We start from the raw sequence: 18175 nt of genomic DNA, 5'->3' as shown, positions 1-18175 counted from the left end.
CCCCCCTCCCCCGCCCCCCACTACTTTTGAACGACTGCGCATCTACCAGATTGTTTCACCTTTTATTCTTTACGCCATGGTTTATTGTCATTTTGGCCGCGTAATTTCGACGAAAACTGATGACAAATGACGACGTCAGCTTGCTGTCTGGGTAATTTACCGTGTAAAATTCTTCAAAATCGTTTAAAAATCTTATAGAAGAATTCTTTTGGTTTTGATTAGAAAAGTCTGCAAACCGTGCGACGCGAATGAGTGAATAATTCGCATTTTTCCATCGAGGATAAAATCGCGGATTCTGTTGACTTCCGTTTCGCAAGCGGCCGTCGATAGTTCATCTTCGTCCAATCGACACGGATACAGTTATTTATAACGACGGTACAAAATAAAATTTAAAAAAATAAAAAAGCAAAAGAAATCGCCGCGAGACGCTAACAACGTACTTATCGCGCGAGACGCGCCAACATTCTTATCGTATTCCCCGGGCGCGGCTTTGTTTCAACGACGACTGCGCGTCGTCGGCGCGAGAGAACGCCGCCCCGGTTCACGAGGGTGCGGGGGGGGGGGAGGAAGAGTGGTGTTAATTAAATTTAATAATCCGACCTCTTGTGTCGCGCGAATCCTCGGAAATTCGCGAACCCTTCTTGTACTTCTCGCGCTCCCCCCTCCGCCCCCCCCGTCCCACTCCTTTCTCTTCGTCGATTCGTCCCGAACCAAACGCACCCTCGTTTCCGCTTTCCGGATGTGTGCCCACCCCCGTACCTTGTAAGTTAATTCGAGTCCTTATCTCGAGACAATGGGCGTCATCAATTCCGTCAAGTTCCTCAAGAATTTCGATTCGCTCTTGCGCGACGAGCAAAATTAATCCTTGGAACGCGCGGGCGTCGCTCGATTCACAGTTTCAAACCCGATATATCTTCGACGGTGAGATTTCTACGGGAATACACGCGAAACGGCTTCGATTTGAGCTCGTAATATAAAATAATATATATGAATAAAATGAAATACGAGTTATATGAAAGAGAGATGAGAGATCGAGACGAAAAAATAAGTGCGGGGGTGGGAAAATGGAAAATAGAGTGGATTATAAATCGTATAAATAAATAAAACTTTAATCTTTCATTTCATTTATAAATTTCCATCCTGCTCATCTTCCATTTTTCATCTCGTTCCTCGCTTTTTGCGCGAGATACGAGCTGAAAGCGTCACACATTTCCCGGAAATTGTCTCTCTTTATTAACTACAATTTTTTGGACTGTTAAAACTCGATTTTGAACGTCGGTTCCCTCCATTTCTGCTTACACAATTGATAAGATATTTTATTACAACAGTCACATCTCAATTTATCGAAATCTATCGTCTGCAATTCTCATTTCTCGAACGCGCGCTTCGAGTGTTCATTGACATTTAAACAGGATGGCCCATATAAACAGTTTAACCTTTTAAGCCGGCACTTTCTAACAAAATAACTTGTGAAAAATCTTACTTTCTAAGGGCTGTTGGGGTTACCGATTTTTGACTTCAGAATTCAAACATTCCAAGATATTTCTTGATATATAACTTAGTAACTAACTTGTATTATATAATATATTATATAATTGTTTATAAATATGTTTTGTTCCAGTCTGTTATTAACAGCCTGTTCTAATTGTTTGCGTAGCACTAATGAGCTCCAAATACAGCGGAACAGGAAACTAGATGTTATTTCGCAATAAAAATTCTCCGAAAAAGTTTTATAATAATCAGATTATTTTTAAAAATATGATCTCAAGAATTCCCTAAAACCGAGTTCCACGATAATCAGATTACTTTTTTTTAAATTCGGCCCGCCATATATTTAATCCGCCATTTTTAATTTTTTATTTTTAACTTCAGATTCCGGCAGAGCATTATCGAATTACTCCACAGGCCAAATTATATGAAAATCGAGCGAGTTTGAAAAATAAAAGGAGATGACTCCAAACGGCGTCGCCGGTTCTCAAAGAGTTAATATCTCAAGAACTGCGCAATCAATTTTAATTGTTTTTTGGTCTCAAATTTCTTAGGTTCCAAGAGAGTCTTTTATCTATGCCAAGACTGATCTCTGCCCGTCTTCCCTATGGGGCAGAGAGGGGATAAAGCAGGGGCAACTTTGAAATTTTACATGGGCGTCTATATAAAATCAGTGAATTCCGCAATCCACCGTTAAAAGGCAAGAAACTTCTACCTAAAACATTTTTTCTTGAAACCTTCAAAAATTACAAGTGTTTAAAGTACAAAAGAGACGACTTGATTAAATCGTGAACTGAAAATAAAATTAAACGAAATAATATTACAATTTAACTTAATAAATGCTCAACGTATGTATATTTATTTGTATAGAAATATTTGCTTATTCAAAGAATAAAATTGTTTTTTGAAATAATATTTCGGGTACATAACGGAAAATAATAATAATAAATCATTAAAAGTCAAATACTTGAATTAAATTTATTTGATATAAATATTTATTGCTTAAGGGCATAAAATACATTATTAAAAATTGACTCGGATCAATTAAAAAAAAAAAACATTTATGCCATTTCAACAATCAAACCTTCTATTGGTTAATTCATGAAAATTGTACAACGTTAAACTACAAAATAAAAAAGATAAATAAAAAGGAGACGAAAATCTGTAAAAGAAACAAGTTTTAACTCTTTTTTTTTTCAAAATTGGGCTTTTAATACCCACAAAAAAAAAAGAATGGCTTGTAACGTTCACTTTTCTCGGGATAATAAATTTCGGATAACGGAGTTCCGTTTCGCGCGCTCTCTGCTTTCGCGCTTATTTTTAAAGAAGACGCGCCCGCGCGCCTGAAGGGTTATTGTTAAGATAAATCTCACTCTGTCCCCTATCCCAGTCCTAGACTACCACCATCGGCCCTTCCCGGCTTAACTCAATTTCCCCCCTGGTGCCGACGCAGCGCGCGCTCGCGGACCACCGCGCGGCTCGCCGCTGCGCTGATGTAAAGTCTAGTTTACACGAACTACGGGCGGCGCGCGCGAAGAGCGAGATGTACCGAGGCAGCGAATCCGACCACTAATTAAGAGACGCGCCGCGGGTTCGTTCGTTCGCTCTCAGGGAATTCGGGGGTGCATCTCTCTTTCTCTCACTCACCTTGAGAGAGACAAATGCGCTCGTTTCGCGAGCAACGTATTCTTCGGGGAGTCCATTACGTTACCCCGACACCACACTCACGTACACACGTACCGCTGCGGGATGTTACAACGACGGATTCTTATTGTGTCTTGCGGATTCGAAAGACGGATCGCAAAACTCGTTTCCCGCCGAGACTGGATGTTGAATGTTTTTACATTTTTCGCAAGATCAGATGTTCCAGAGCAATTAATCTCAGCCTCTTATTTGTTTATCGTTTAACGCATCGAAGCTAAATATATATAAAAGTTTAGTTTAAAAAGAAAGATCTTCCTCAAGAATTTCGCAGCGTCGGACGGTCTAAACTAATATCATTATTATTCTTATTTATTTTCTTATATATTTATCGTTATAACATATGCACTTTCTCATGACATGAAATAATATAACACAAAATAATATAGAACATAATCCTTAATCAAAACAAAATACAATTCTTTTTTCGTTCCATTCAATTCCTATTTCTCTTTTTTTTAAGTGTTCATGATCGTCATGATCGTTAAATATTTCAATATCTGTAGATAAAAACAAATATCATTGCTACAGATTATATTCTCATCTTGTTTGTTTAAACTTCAGTGTTGAAAGCATCGAGGATATTTTAAAGAAGGAAAATTGTTCTCAAAAATTCTGACAACAGAGAGAGAATCTAATACATCACTTATTATACCTATAGATCAGTCTTATTCATTTACTGCTCAGCACATCGAACTAAATATAAACGATGTTTTATTTTAAGTAGAAAAATTGTTCTCAAAATATTCTAATCACCTCGTTTTATTTCTGTCTCAAAATTCCTTCTGAGACCCGCTATCTCTTGACAATTCTCTTAAAAATTTCTAGATCCGTTTACGCTTGCCGGATGCGTGCAAGATCCCGTCGAAGTAGCGAAGTTAAAACGCGCGGGATACAATTAAATTCGAAATCTCCGAACCGGCGGACGCTGAGTACCTCGCAGCGCTCTCGGCTCCGGCGAATCTCGCGAGGAATCGGGGAATACCGAGACGACGGGATAGAGTCGGAGCGGGATAGGATCGAGAGCGGACGGGGAGAGGAGGGAAGCTGTGGGACGCGACGCCTCGGAGTCTCTGCGGCCCGCGAGGATCCAATTATCCGGCGGAATAAAAATTGCACTCGACGGCGAATCGTCCGCGCGCTCTCGCACGCGTCGCATCTCCCGTGTACATACCTGATACATCCCGACCGAGCTAAATCACACGGGAGGGGGGGGGGAAGTATAATTTCGCTGTAATGCCGGTGCCGCGGCGCGTCGCAGACGGGCGGGGCGGGGGAGGAGGCTCATCGGCGACGTGTGTTGTCGAGAGTCGGTGGTTTCGCCGTGTTTACCGTGGCGATGCGCCGTGACGGCCGCATCGCTGGGAAAATTGAGTTACGGGGGAGGCAATAGAGTAGCTGCCGCGCGCGCGAGAGACACGACGACAACAAGGACGACGACGACGACGACGACGACGACGATGCAACGCGATACAGCGTCCGACGCAGCGGGTGAGGGAGGATGAGGAACCGGAAGAATGGGGAACGCGCTATACAGCTCCGAATGGTCCGAATATTCACGTTCGCGTGCGCGTTGCCTCGCGCGAGATATAGGCGCTCAGCCGCTGTACCTACCGTTGCCTTTAATACTTTTGTACATCCTGTACAAATCGAGGCACCGACATGCTTTTTCCGATCCCTGAATCCGCTTCCGATTGAAAATCCCTATAAAGTCTCGCAGTCTACCCTCGCGTTAGCTAGCTCTTTAAACAGAGATTCTTCGCTTGCTTCAGTTTATCGCAAATCATTCTTTTAACTTTATTATATTTAACTTTAGTATTTCCTTGCAAAACTTCTTTTAACTTAATTATTTTATTTTATGTTCAATAATTTTAATTTTAATACAGATTGAGCCATTTTTCCGATCCCTAAATTCATTGCCGATTAATCTCTAATCTTGTGCAGTTTATTTGTTTGTGTTACAGAGTTAGAGTTCCTTAAATAGATTCTTTTCTTATTTTATTATACATCTTCCTTTCAATTTTAATGTCTTTTTAATTATTTTAATATATTTCATCTTAATATAGCTAAATTAAAGCGTCAATATATATATCTGATTGTGAGCTGTAAATCCGTTTTCGACTGAAAATCTCCAAAGTATTAGAATTGATCTCTGCGTCATCTAGCTATCTTCCTCTATCTACCTTTTACCCTTCATCCAGCTCCTCGAGCAGTTCCCTTTCCCATTTTAATATATTATAAAAATATTGTAGGTATCTTATCTTCTTTTAATTTCAGAAAATTTTCATTATTTAAACACGTTCAACATAACTTCACCGGAGTGAAGATGCGCGCATAATTATTTTCGACTTACCGGGACACCCTGTGCTGCGCTATCCTGCCGTGGCTGGGCAGCGTCACGTTGCTGTCGCTCTTCGACCAGGTGACGGAGTTCTTGGCGTCGGGCAGATCGACCTTGCCCAGGTAAGCCTCGCAGAAAAGCCTCGCCGTGCCTCCCAGGGGCACCAACTGCGAGGTCGGTCTGTAAGTGGGCAAAGGTTTCCCCGTGTAGACCCCGGACTCCTCATCTGAAATTCAGATTATCGTGTTTCACGTTAGAATTTAGATTATCATGAGAGACACGGTCGTGTCTCGGTATAACATTTACGCGCTGGCACACGCGTGTGCGAAACAGATCGACATGCGTACGACACGGTCGCGTGTGTGTGCGCGTGTGTGTACACACTTATATAGCGTGCGCGTTACGTCTAGCTAATCCGCACGTTTGTTCGGAAATTTAATCGGCCGTCTTATCTTCGGCGGGGCCGATTAAAATAGCGCTCGCCCCTCCTCCCCCCCCCCTTCCCGTACCGATGATTAACGAGGCTCCTTAACGCTACGGGATATAATGAATCGTACTTAAAAAATGAAAATCACTTTAATATCGCCTCGCATTACCGCGGCGCGCCGCGCCGCATCGCCGCTGCCATGAATTACGAGTGGCCTGCATTACCATGATATACTCCCGCGCCATTTATTGTGCCGTCATCTCCCTTCTCGCCCCCTCCGCCCCGCGTGTTCATATTTAATGCGAAAACACTTTTCGGCAGTGTCCTTTCCATCTCGCTCCGAGGAGCTCGTAAAAGCCATCTATCTGCCATGCGAATCTTTGCGGATCCATGTAAACCATCGACTCGGGGGTCTATAATTATTTTGAAAGAATATTCCTCTCGTGTGCGCAGCACAAAATTGTCAACCTCTTCACAATTTCTAAATACTTAATGTCAAACGACAATTATTGACTGATAAAGCGTAAGTCTAAATTAACTCTTAAGCGGATATTTCAATTTAGATTAGAGTTCCAGAGAATGCAAGTGTCATTACTTCTCGCATCTCCTTAAAAATTCTTTGATTTGCATCAAACGGTAATTAAATATTTCGCTTTAGATTTTAATTAGTGGTAATAAGTTTCCCGGTGCTGTAAAAAGTATCGCTAAGTTTTATTACCTCCGTCAGAGATTGGTGAGAGACATTCGATTAATTAATTTAATTAGCTTCGATGCCATCAGGCGAGTGGAGGGAGGGGAAGAGACGGGCTCGATGTCCCTCTGAAACGCGCTGTAGAGTGCGGCATCGAAGTGCACGGGAGTGTGTAGACATCGAGGGGCATCGAATGAAAGAAGCCGTGCTCGCTGGCGGATAGTGGATGGCGGAAGGTCACAGGTCGTTGGGTCGGAACGGCGAGAGAGAGAGAGAGGAAATGGAGACAGTGCCGTTCAGGACGCCCGGATGGGTAATTCAATCAGCATTGATGCGCGAAAAACGTAAAATTAAACAACCGTCTATTAATCGAAAAGCGTGAGCGCGCGCGCGCGCATGTGAAAGAGCGCCCGCGGTGCACTTATATCGATTACCGTTGATTAAAATTGATGGACGGCGAGGTTGAACGATGGTCAACACTCGGCGCTCTGCCGTTCGAATTATTGCAACTTTGTTCGAATGTTTTGCATCTACTCTGTCTCCGCCCGGTGCAATATCGCGGAAGTGCGCCTAAATGCAGATGCGTGTTGTACGTTATATCCTGAAATTCACGGTTGAATATATCATTCACGGTAAGATCAATATCCACGCGCTGAATTCGCGTTTCGCGCCACTCAGAGATCTAAACGAAGAAGTTCGCCCGCGCGGATCAACTCTCGGGAGGTGTACTTTTTAATTATGCTTACCCATTTTGCGAGATAAATGAGTCTCCGAGCGGCGGCGAAGTCTTAATTTCAGTGATATTACCCTCCTCGCGTAAACTCGGAATAATGCATAAAGATGCATTCAGCTTGACGTCACACGATTTTTTTTTCCTCGATGCCATCAGCGTCATAACCAAGTAAACTCGGTGCAGTTGCGTCACGTTTATTTTTTTTTAATGCGATAGTCGTCGAAAATCCGAATTCCTATAACAACGGGAGGGCGCCAATCGCGAGGATCTATTCTCTTTCTCCGATCAAGACGTCAGAAATTTAAATTACGACGTTCAAACGGCTCTCATTGATTCATTTAACGTCCTCGATTTCGTCTTGATATTCCATTCTTCGCGCCTCCCGTTATTTGAGTATCCCGGGCACGAACAGGTGCACGAAGAAGTTTATCGACCTGGTTTCGAAAAAGCGCGGCGCATCCAAACTATCCGGCCGCGCGCGGCTTTAGTAATGCGTCTCCGCCGCATCCGGGCGACGCGGCACGCGGCACATCCGGCTGGCCGGATATTCCGGGTACAAACAAACTGCTAACTAACCCCTCCCGGACTGTCGGTATTATGATACATGGCGCGCCACTGCCCGCCGCCCGTTGCTCTAAACGCGCGTGTCCGCCAGCGACACGAGTGAGTTAGATTAGGTTAGAGTTAGGTCAGAGTAATGTTGTGATTTAGTGTTAGGTTAGGATTAACACGGTAATCCCGATATATCGGTGTATCCTGCAGTCACTTCTTCCGAATGTATTTGACAAATAATTAAAGAATGATTTAAGAACGTGGAATAAACTAGCAAATACGGATTATAACTGCAATGTTGCAGCGATATTATAACATTCCAGCTATATTGCAGAAATGTTACAATATTGCTGTAATGTAGCAGTTATATAATCTGTGTTTGCTGGGTAAGAATGATTCTTCTAGTAATCGGGAAGAAATAAATTTTAAAAACGAAATATGTATAGATATAATGATCTTGATTCCCATTTAAAATATAAAGATGTTGAAAAATCATCACAAGAAAAGTTCTTTCAAAGTTCGCTCAAAATCCTCTCTTTCTGTGATGTCAAAGTTTATATCTACATAAAATAAGATGCAGATAACTTGAGAGAGGCTTCATGGTTGCGTCGCCTAACTCTAACTTAGCCTTAAGCGTGAACGCAAAGTGAACGAGTTAACGTTTTCCTCAAAGAGTGGAAGACAAGTTCCATTAGTTTGGGAAGTGAAGGGGTGTTTGAATATGCTCGCCTAGGCTCGCAATTAATATCGTATAATCGAATCACGACGAGGACTTGAGCGCCGCTAAATTCGGCGAATTTGCCGTGAGCGCCTTCAAAGCGGCCGCCATTTTCCAGAGCTGATCCTCGCGGCGAGGCTGCTGTAACGATTTAATTACACCCCGCGGTAGGATAGGGTAATTTCGTGACAGGCTAGGCTAGGTTTACGCTCAGTTAGGTCTCGCCAAACCAAGGCGGAGGTCACGGGGGACACCATACATATATACATATATTCGCGATAGCGATTTCCAAGATGGCGGCGACTCGCTGGCTCGTCATAGCGACCGGGCAAGACTATTAATCTCGTAAAGCTCTTGCAGCTTTATGTCCCCGTCGATATTTATCGGAAACCGGCCAATTTGTGCTTGCCTAACGGCCTCGTCGTCGTTCGCGCAAGCCTCTCTATAGTTCCATTAGGTCATCCAGATAAAATATTGACGGAACCTGACCTGATCGATACGCTGCGTCTTAGAAACATGATAAATTGGCTGACGTTAAATAACGCAGCTGATAATCACGGAGTTACTCAAAATAAAGTACTTAAAGTAAATTGGGTTAACGATGTTTGATATGTAGATGCGATAAGAAGCTTCTTCAATTTTAAACAAATCTTAAAAGATTTTATTAGATTTTAAAAAATTTTATCAACTTGTGTTTTAAAGATATATACAGGATGTCCCGAAATTCGCGAATCAAAATATCACAGCAAGAAAGTCTTCGAAAAATTAAATATTTGCTAAAAGAATTATCCAATGCGATCGTATACTGAATAATCGAAAATCAATGTGTTCTTATAAAATGTGATCGAATTAGTACAGTAATGAGCTATATAAAGCTCAATAATCTATCGCAGCAGCTGCTACGTATATCAGAGAAGTAATTTCATTTCAGCGCAAGATTTTGGATGAATAAAATATCTAAGACCCTTTGAATACTCGGCAGTAACTGAAATATTACTGAACGCAAGCAAGTGTGTTTAAAGTAACGTCACCGAAATACCGCTGCTTAAAGATTAAAACAGATTAAAACATTTCTATCGATAATCTGTATAAACTCAAAAGTCGTAAATAGAAATTATGCTCACAGCAAATTACTTTCAATATGCATGCATCTATTTCACACAAGACAAAAGTTCAGAGTTAGAAAAAATTGTAACAACTTGGTATTATTATTTTAATTTATTTGGTATTTTAATAAAATATAGGGAAAATTGATCCTGAAAAAATTGATAATTTATCAATATCATTTTCAATAGATAGATTTTTATTAAGATAATTTTAATTTTTTCTACAATTATATATTTTCTTGTGCCACTCTGTCTCTTCGATTTGTTTCACCTTCTTTTATCTTAGCAATGACGTACAATAGCAATAAAGATTATATTATTATCATGTCAAATAGGTATTTTTTTTCACTTATTTTCTTTAAAGTGATATAATTACGTTTTTACCATTTTCTTTCCGCGGCTCCAGCTGCTCCGAACCTCCCCTCCCCCGAACGCGTTTGCGTTTTAGAGCTATGACGTCTCTATACCACCTGGCTAGACGCTATATCTGTCGCTACCTACGTGAGCGTGTCTTAAATGTGAACGAGCCCGGCGGACCAGAGCGCGGGTGCACGAGCGCGAAATTAACGCAAGGCGAACGGTTCGCGTTCTGCACGGAGAAACGACGTAACGATCCACGTAACTGCGGACCGATAATCGAATGCAGACGGCTTGATTAAATCACTCTCTTCGCGTCCCTACGCCATCGGCACGAAGCTAACCCACCCCATCTCTCTTGCCTCCTCCTTTCTGTCTCTTTCTCTCCCTCCCTCCCCCCCCCTCTCTCTCTCTTTCTCTCCTTCCTCCTATTAGCTATTTCAGCCTCTCTGTTTCTTCTCCGGGCACGTTTACGTAACTTTACGTAGGTATCGCGTGTATGTACATAAGTAGCATGCGTCTCGCAGAGAGAAGCACAGATTGTATCCTTTCATCTGTTGGAAAAGGGGGAGGGAGAGAAACGAAATGATACGCGAACCGAGATTATCGAAAATTAAGGATCGTGGAAGAATGATAACGCGAAAAAAAAGGTAGAAAATAATTCAGCAGCCGTAATGCGGTTTCTCTCGGTGGCGCGGAATAAAATGCTGGGAGGGAATAAAACCGCGAATATGAAATTATTAAGAAGAAAAAAAAACCGCGGTTGAATTCGAAATGCGATGAGGCGTCCTGGAAAACTGAGTTCCTCGCCGTTCAGCCATGATAAATTATATCTAAAATTATATCTAAAAGTAGACATAATTACGTCACTATGGCAAATTACTTTCAATATTTGTGCCCCAAGAACGGCATATCAAATTTCGAGAAGTTCAAAGAAAAACCCTCAGGAAACTCGTTATTAAAATTATAAGAAAAATCGGCTCGAAAAGAAGTGATCGATATCAAGAATACAATCAGCATCAAAATGATTCTTAATATACTTACATTCTGCAGTTATAATTTCTGCAGTTATATTTCTATGATAAAGGATGGATATTCCTCAATTTATTTCAGTGTAAAGTAACGTAATTATAAATATATGAGGCAACGCAAATATTTATCTGCCACAAAGGACGCTTCTGCCGCGCGGCGCGGCGCGCGATTAACTAACTTCATCTCGGACAATTCTGAATACACGTGTAATTTTAAACAGAGAGAGAGAGAGAGAGATAGACGCATACAAGCCGAATGCCATTTGAAGTGGCGCTTACACCGGGAGTCACGTTACAGTTTCTGGCCCAGTTTCGCGGTCTGGTTACAGCTCCCGGGGATTGCGCGCCGAGGGGCGCGCGTCACCGCGGAAAGTGGCGAAAGTCAAAAAGCGCACGGCGCTCCCGCGAACGTTGTATCTATCCCACCCTCCCTCCCGCCGCCGCTTGGATGTGTCTATTGCATACAATGTCCGGCTGGAATCTCGCGGTTGTGGCCGGGACAGGCTCGTAATTTAGCGTGAAATAACGTTTTCCAGCTGCCCGCTGCACCGCTGATGCGCTGCGCTAAACGCCGCGTGTGCGCCAGCTGCGGCGTGCATCGCGCCGCGAACGGGCGAATGACCGACCGACCGACGCGATCGCGGTTCTCGGACGCTCGGCAATATGCGTATCACGTTCCATAATCTGGCGGCGAGATAACACGGAGAGCACCGTCGCGCCGTCGCGCCGTCAAAGACGTAACGACGCCCCCGCACCTCTTTTGCTGCCAGGGATCACGTCCGAGGAGCCAGGCGGAAAAGTCAGACGGCCGTGTAGCGAAGTGACCCACTTCCGCTTTGATAAAGATTGAACTTCATTTAATTTAAATTTATGATATGAAAAGCAGAACGCGCATACGGATATATGCGGGAGCTGCCTGCGATCCTTGACAGTAGCAGGAGATTTCGGAGCAGCGCGCGAGATCGAATTCACTTCCAAAATTAGATTAAATCTTTCGAGTAGCACATATCAAATTATTCAAACTTTTTTCGAAACTACACGAAATCCAATTCGTATTTCGCTCTCGTAAGTTAGCATATTAGATTTACATGATGTGTCAATCTAATGCTGGCATATGTTAATTATCATAATGATTAATATAACATAACATGTTATATTAATCACCATGATGATTCACATTATGTTAATCAGATTATAGTAATCTAATATGTTGATCCTCATATCTCAATTCTAACATGTTATTCTAATATGACAATATATAAAATTAATTGGAATAATGTGTAACATAACGTTAATCATATTAATCTAATATGTAAATAATCATATCTCATAATATGATAACATATATTAAATTAATTGGATTGACGTGTAACACATATTATACATCGATAGAGTCTTAATGCCATTCGAGAAGTTATTATGTTAATCATAATTATTATATTAATCTAATATATTTTAATATGTTTTATTATTAAGAGAAGAAAACAACGTTCATACGCATATCACGATACTAGATCTTTTTCAAAAGATGCTCGAAGAATTACTCAAAACAGCAAGAGTTAAATTAAATCCGCTGAAAGACTCTCACTAAGTTTCCACCGCTGCAGCAAAAGTTAAATTTACAGATAAATAAATAAAAAGAAGATTGTTTGGATACTTCGTGAGAGTAAATTTCCGTCGAGCCGCTCAACATCGATTCATTTGCTCGTTAAAAATTCGTATAGGACCGTAGAGCCGTAGGTGCCTCCGCAGGTGGTCTCCCATCAGCTGACCGCGCGCAGAGCACCAATCGATCGTGAGGTCCCTTGGCCGGCACATACCGCGATCTATCGATCGCCGCCGCCGCCACCGCGCTCCGCGATTTATTTTCCATCGCTTAATATCGACGGCGCGTTGCGAATCGATGCGGATAGCCCCTGTCCGTTCGTCCGTCCGTTCGACCGATGCAATTTATTGATCAGTGCAACATTGCGCCCGCCCTGGCAACGTAAACCGACAGGAGCCCTTTTACGTCATGATGCATGTGGGAGAGTGTCACGTGCCGGCGAATTCGCCGATACTTTGTTGCGAAGCGGCCGGGCACTCCTCCTTCGGAGTCGGGACGGAGGCGGGAGGTAGGGGCGCGACCGCGAAAAAAAAGGAGCGGGGGGTGGGGGGAGGAGGAGGGAAAAAAAAAGGAGAAATCGCCAGCACGAAACCGTCAGCCGTCATTGCTATATACGCTTCTCGCAACCGTGCAATTTCTACGTTAAAATGCTGGAAAATACGATACGTATTTTCCCCGATGAACGTCGACTCGACTTTTCCTCAGCGGGAATTTAACAGGTGCCTCAGTTTCTTTACTCCGAGGAGAGATGTAATTTTATTTTCCTTTACTCTCCCGTGGATTTTTATTTTCTTCTTGCGGGGAAGGAGGTGAGGAGACGGGGGGGAGGGGGGGAGGGGGGAACTCGAATAAAGTATATTAAATCAGTTTACTACAGTGAGGAGAGCTAGAAATAAGATGTTAATTTTTTTATTATAGTCGTTAATCGACTAGAAGACGCCATTAAAGTGTAACTGCCTTTCCGCTTTCATTATAAAGCACAATTGTAACAAAAAATTTACTTTTTTCCCTGTACTTTTCCCGTCGAAAATTTTTTATCTTCCAATGATTAATAATGTTTTGTCCAATAAAAATGTATATGCACTGCGCAAAAGTTTATATAGAAAATTGTACGCAATTTCAAAGAGAAAAAGATCGATGAATAAAATATCAGTTCTGTAATCTACCCGAATTTCACAAAAGATCACGCCGATCTGCCTTAGGTGCCTAATTCCCACGTAAACGGGCGCGTCTTGAGCAACACCGATAGAGTCTTAATGCCATTCGAGAAGTTGTTAACCCACTCGAGTCCGCCGCGCGGTGGCAGACACGGAATTTCGATCGCGCCCTTTCCATCCCTCCACCCCTTCCCTCTTTCCCCCTGCCATTTCTCCGCGTACCGACCGGCGCCGGCAGACAATGCAAACCGAAGTGACTCTAAAGCCGTCGTGCCCGGTCGAAGTCTCTTCGCGCAGTTGATCCGAAAGTTTCTCCGTCCCAGGCCGTGCCGCACCGCAAAACTATCGACGGGGAAAAACAGACGGTCGAACAAGCGAAGTTTCCGCCAATAAAACTGTCGGCGCTCGGGAAATCCGGGCGAGCTTCCGTCGTATCGGTTGTGTTTCTCACGGCGCGGCGGAGGCAGTAGGGCAGAGTTAGGTAGGGTGTGTGGGTGGACGAAGGGGGATGCTTTGTAGGAGGGAGGGGTCTGAACAATGGGTTTAACCCGTGTGTAAGTTATCGAAAAGTATACTTATCTCTTTCTCCCTCGTTCTCGGCGCGTGCGCCTCCATATATCTGTACACGTAAAAATTATTTTCTCATTTACACCGCGTTTAAATCACTCTATTTTTAGCTTTCTCCAGCCGCAGAAATCGATCTATTGACGTCCGATGGGATTAACTCCAATAAATTGGAATTCCTCGAAAAGGGAAAATATTGTGATAATTTTAGAAAACACTTAACAATTCTCGTGCATTCGCAACGCCAAAGTGTCTGGGGACTGCATGTATTATGAAACTATTCCGGAATGTGGATTCCGTTCGAAATTGTTCAATTATTTCCTAGATTTCTATTGTATTTTCTAGAAAGAACGGAATAATTCTGATCGGAATACGTTCCGAACAGTTCCGTAATGCGTGCCTTTTGTTCGTACATTTGAAAGTTATAGATAGTTTCAAAAAATGTATAATTTAAATTATAATTCAAATTTTCCCAAACTATCAGTCGAAATTGTTTTTCAAGATAACTATTTTTTTTCAAATCGTACATTTATATGTACGATTATAAATATAAATAATAAATGTGTAATAAAATGTGATTAAATCCTTAGAAGGAAGTCTTTTAAAGTATAACATCATAAAATACATAGAAAGATTAAAATTCGAAAGGTTTAACTTTAAATCGAAATTCAAAAAAGGTGAGCAATAATAATTTTAGAAAATAGTTGACAATTTTTCACTTGCAACTTCTGAAAATTCTGTTCATATATTTGTAAAATTGTATCATTTTAGTTTACAAAAATATATAATTCACTATCTGTAATGAGAATTTTTGCAATGCAAACTATCACTCAAGATCATTTTTTACACAAAATGAAAAGGAAATTCTTTAGAATAGCACATTTATCTTAAAGAAATAATGTGATTAAATCCTTAGGAAAGGGTCTTTTAAAGAGGTCTTTTTACAACGTAAAAAGGTATTTTCTCCCCCCCCTATTGACCTTTACACTTTTAAGTATCGCATAATACCCGAGCAAGAAAACAGGATACCACATTAATGCTGTTTCGCGTGCAAGAAAGAACAACAAAAGCTATTTACATAAGGCGTTGCGCGAGGGGGAAATTTCAACTAGGGCGTCACTACGGCTGCAAGGATGTGGGAGAAGTACACAGGATACGCCGGAAAACCGATTCCCCGGGGAGCTTACGGCTTGTGGACACAAGATACCGCGAGTCGTGCATGTTATTCATAAGTTTCTACAGGCTATCCTAGAAATTGCACGTTTCTGCAGGAGCATCCCTTGAACGGATTCCTCCGGCGAGCCGAGCCGCGAGGATAATCTTTTTCAGCAACAATCGAACAATCGCCGCGTCGTTTTGACGCAATTTGCAAATATGCCGGCGGCGTGAAAATGCCGCCTCGAGTGCTACACGGAAAGTACGGTTTTGTGCAGCTAAAGTCTCTCTATAAAATCTAGCTGGCTATAAAGATCTGAAAATAATTTTGTTATACCGTCAAAAAATAATGCAAGCTGTTTGCTAGAATGTCCAAAATTTTTGCAGCATTAAGAATCGACTTACATAATCACAATTTTGGCTTTAAATATAAAGTACTCCCGCAAATTTTGACGCCAAAGGTTTATATATATCCAACGAGAAATAAATTAAAAAGCAGTTTTAGTTAGAAATAATATTTATTTTTATAACAATTTTAATATTTTGTTATTTTTCCTCTTTAGCTTTCATTACCGCCCTTTCCAAGGAGACGCAATAAATAGAAGGTGCTTTATATTTATAATCAAGACTGTATTTTGATAGTCCAAGATTATTTTCAGATCCGTATCTAGTTGAATTTTTAGATACGTCAGCATAATCTTTCTCTTCGTGCACCAGTTTTACATCAAATTTAGTGTCTACTCGTCTAGACTTTTAAGAGAAAATAATTTTATGGATCTCTGCGTATTCTAAACTCGACACGCGACAGCGAAGATTAATAATATCTTTGAACCAATAAGTATCAAAATTGCACCGCGCGCTGTCTAATCCTCTTACATTAGAATTTCTCTCGTAAAAATTTTCCACAAAACGTATCGTGAAACTTTTACTTGCGCGGAGCAGTCCCCTGAAATTTTAATGACAATCGCGCGCGAGACTTAATACGAAGAATCGAACTTTACACCCGGCATGCAATCAGATAGGATATCTTTGTTTAGGCAAATTTGGCTCCTCCCCCCTCTCTCTCTCTCTCTGCGAAATAGCCGCAATGAGACTCGTCCCCGAAAGAGAACGATCGGGAGAGCCGAGTCGAGTTTCAGTCCGATCACGTCCTCGCGTGCACCGGGATCAAGGAGCGGCGCGGGGGAGACGAGCGTGCGAGCGGTTTCCCGAGGATTACCCCGACCTGGACGCGCGACACCTGAGAGGCCCGGAGGTACGGGACAGGTGCACATTGTGCAAGGTGCGCACGGCGCGCGGTGACAGCCCAATATAATACGCGAGAAACGCGTATTCCTCGGAAATTCCTCGCGTCTGACTTTCGTCAGCGGCATACGTAAGATTTTCTCTCGCCGAAATCCCGGGCGTGCCTGCGCCAAAGGATTTGACACGCACTCGCGCGTTTCACGATCGGACGTCGAGAAATATATTGGAATTTGAAAAGTTGAATTAAACGCACGCTATATTGTTATACCCTTTCATTTCACTAATTCGTTATCATTTCATCCGACTTCACTTTATCGTTTTATTTTGCGCCAGAGATCCGCTTCGAAATAGACCGAATTGAATCATTCCGACCGACTACTGGAAAACTTAACGCTCTCAGCTGGATCAAGTTGGACTATCGATTAGGAAATATTTTTACGAGAGCTCTATTTTATTCTTCGTTTTGCGAGGTAAAACGGAGTCTCTCTCTTTCTATGTTATTACGATTATTTATGTTAACCATGAATTCCTGCATTTATTTGTATTCTTTAAGTGTAAATACCTGAGCACTTAAAGGGAGCTAATCCCGGAGCGCCAAATAAATGATTCATCATCTCTCTCTCTCTCGCGCGCGCGTGCGCGACGAGAGATGACACTTCGCTCAGCCGCCCGGAAAGTCGAGTTCGTTGACTTCGCGGGGGCTGAATTTGTCACATTATAGGGTTTCGAGAGTGCGGATTGGAGCGCGCGAGCAGCCGCTCCGCGGGAAAGTTCGTAATACCGAGACCGCGGACTCGGAGTGTGGAGCCGTGTCCGAAGTGGACCCTCCGCGAATTATGAAGTTCATTTATAGCGACTTCGCGGTCGCGCTGTCATCTCGGCCCGGTGTGTGTGTCTCTCTGTCTCTCTCTCTCTCTCTCTCTCTCTCTCTCTCCCCCTTTCTCTCCGTGTGTGGCAGAGCGGGAGTTTTATTAGATGTATCGAGGCGCCCACGAGGGTCCTCTCCTCGCCGGAGAGTGGAGCCGAGGTTAACGGCCAATGGCCTCACGGGGACGTTAATCAATTAACCGCAGCGGCGCGATGTAACAAGGAAAGACGGGCGCCCCCGCGCCTCGACCCCTCGCCCACGTCGATCCGCATCCCGCACGGTCCGGTGTCTCTCGGCGTGGTGGTATCCTTTGGTAACCCCGGGTAACCCCAACGGCATCCCCCTCGGCCTCCGGGTGTACCTTGGTCGGAATTTCCAGAGCGCGCTTTCTCGACGATGCAAAATGCATCGCGCGGCACCCCCTCTCCCCCCCCC

The 18175-nt window shown here is 42.8% G+C and overlaps 1 protein-coding gene across 1 annotated transcript in view; it reads right to left on the bottom strand.

The window, feature by feature from the left end:
- Window positions 1-18175, bottom strand: part of LOC105458718 (interleukin-1 receptor accessory protein-like 1) — an 86004-nt gene that overhangs the window by 43152 nt on the left and 24677 nt on the right. The window contains exon 3 of the mRNA XM_011704235.1: window positions 5543-5756. Within this exon, the coding sequence (XP_011702537.1) occupies window positions 5543-5756 (214 nt within the window). The remainder of the gene's footprint in view (window positions 1-5542; window positions 5757-18175) is intronic.

Source organism: Wasmannia auropunctata, unplaced genomic scaffold (assembly GCF_000956235.1).
Source record: "Wasmannia auropunctata unplaced genomic scaffold, wasmannia.A_1.0 LD334385.1, whole genome shotgun sequence".
Lineage (NCBI taxonomy): Eukaryota > Metazoa > Arthropoda > Insecta > Hymenoptera > Formicidae > Wasmannia > Wasmannia auropunctata.
The sequence above is the reverse complement of the archived record's forward strand: the minus strand, read 5'-3'. Positions and strand labels throughout refer to the sequence as shown.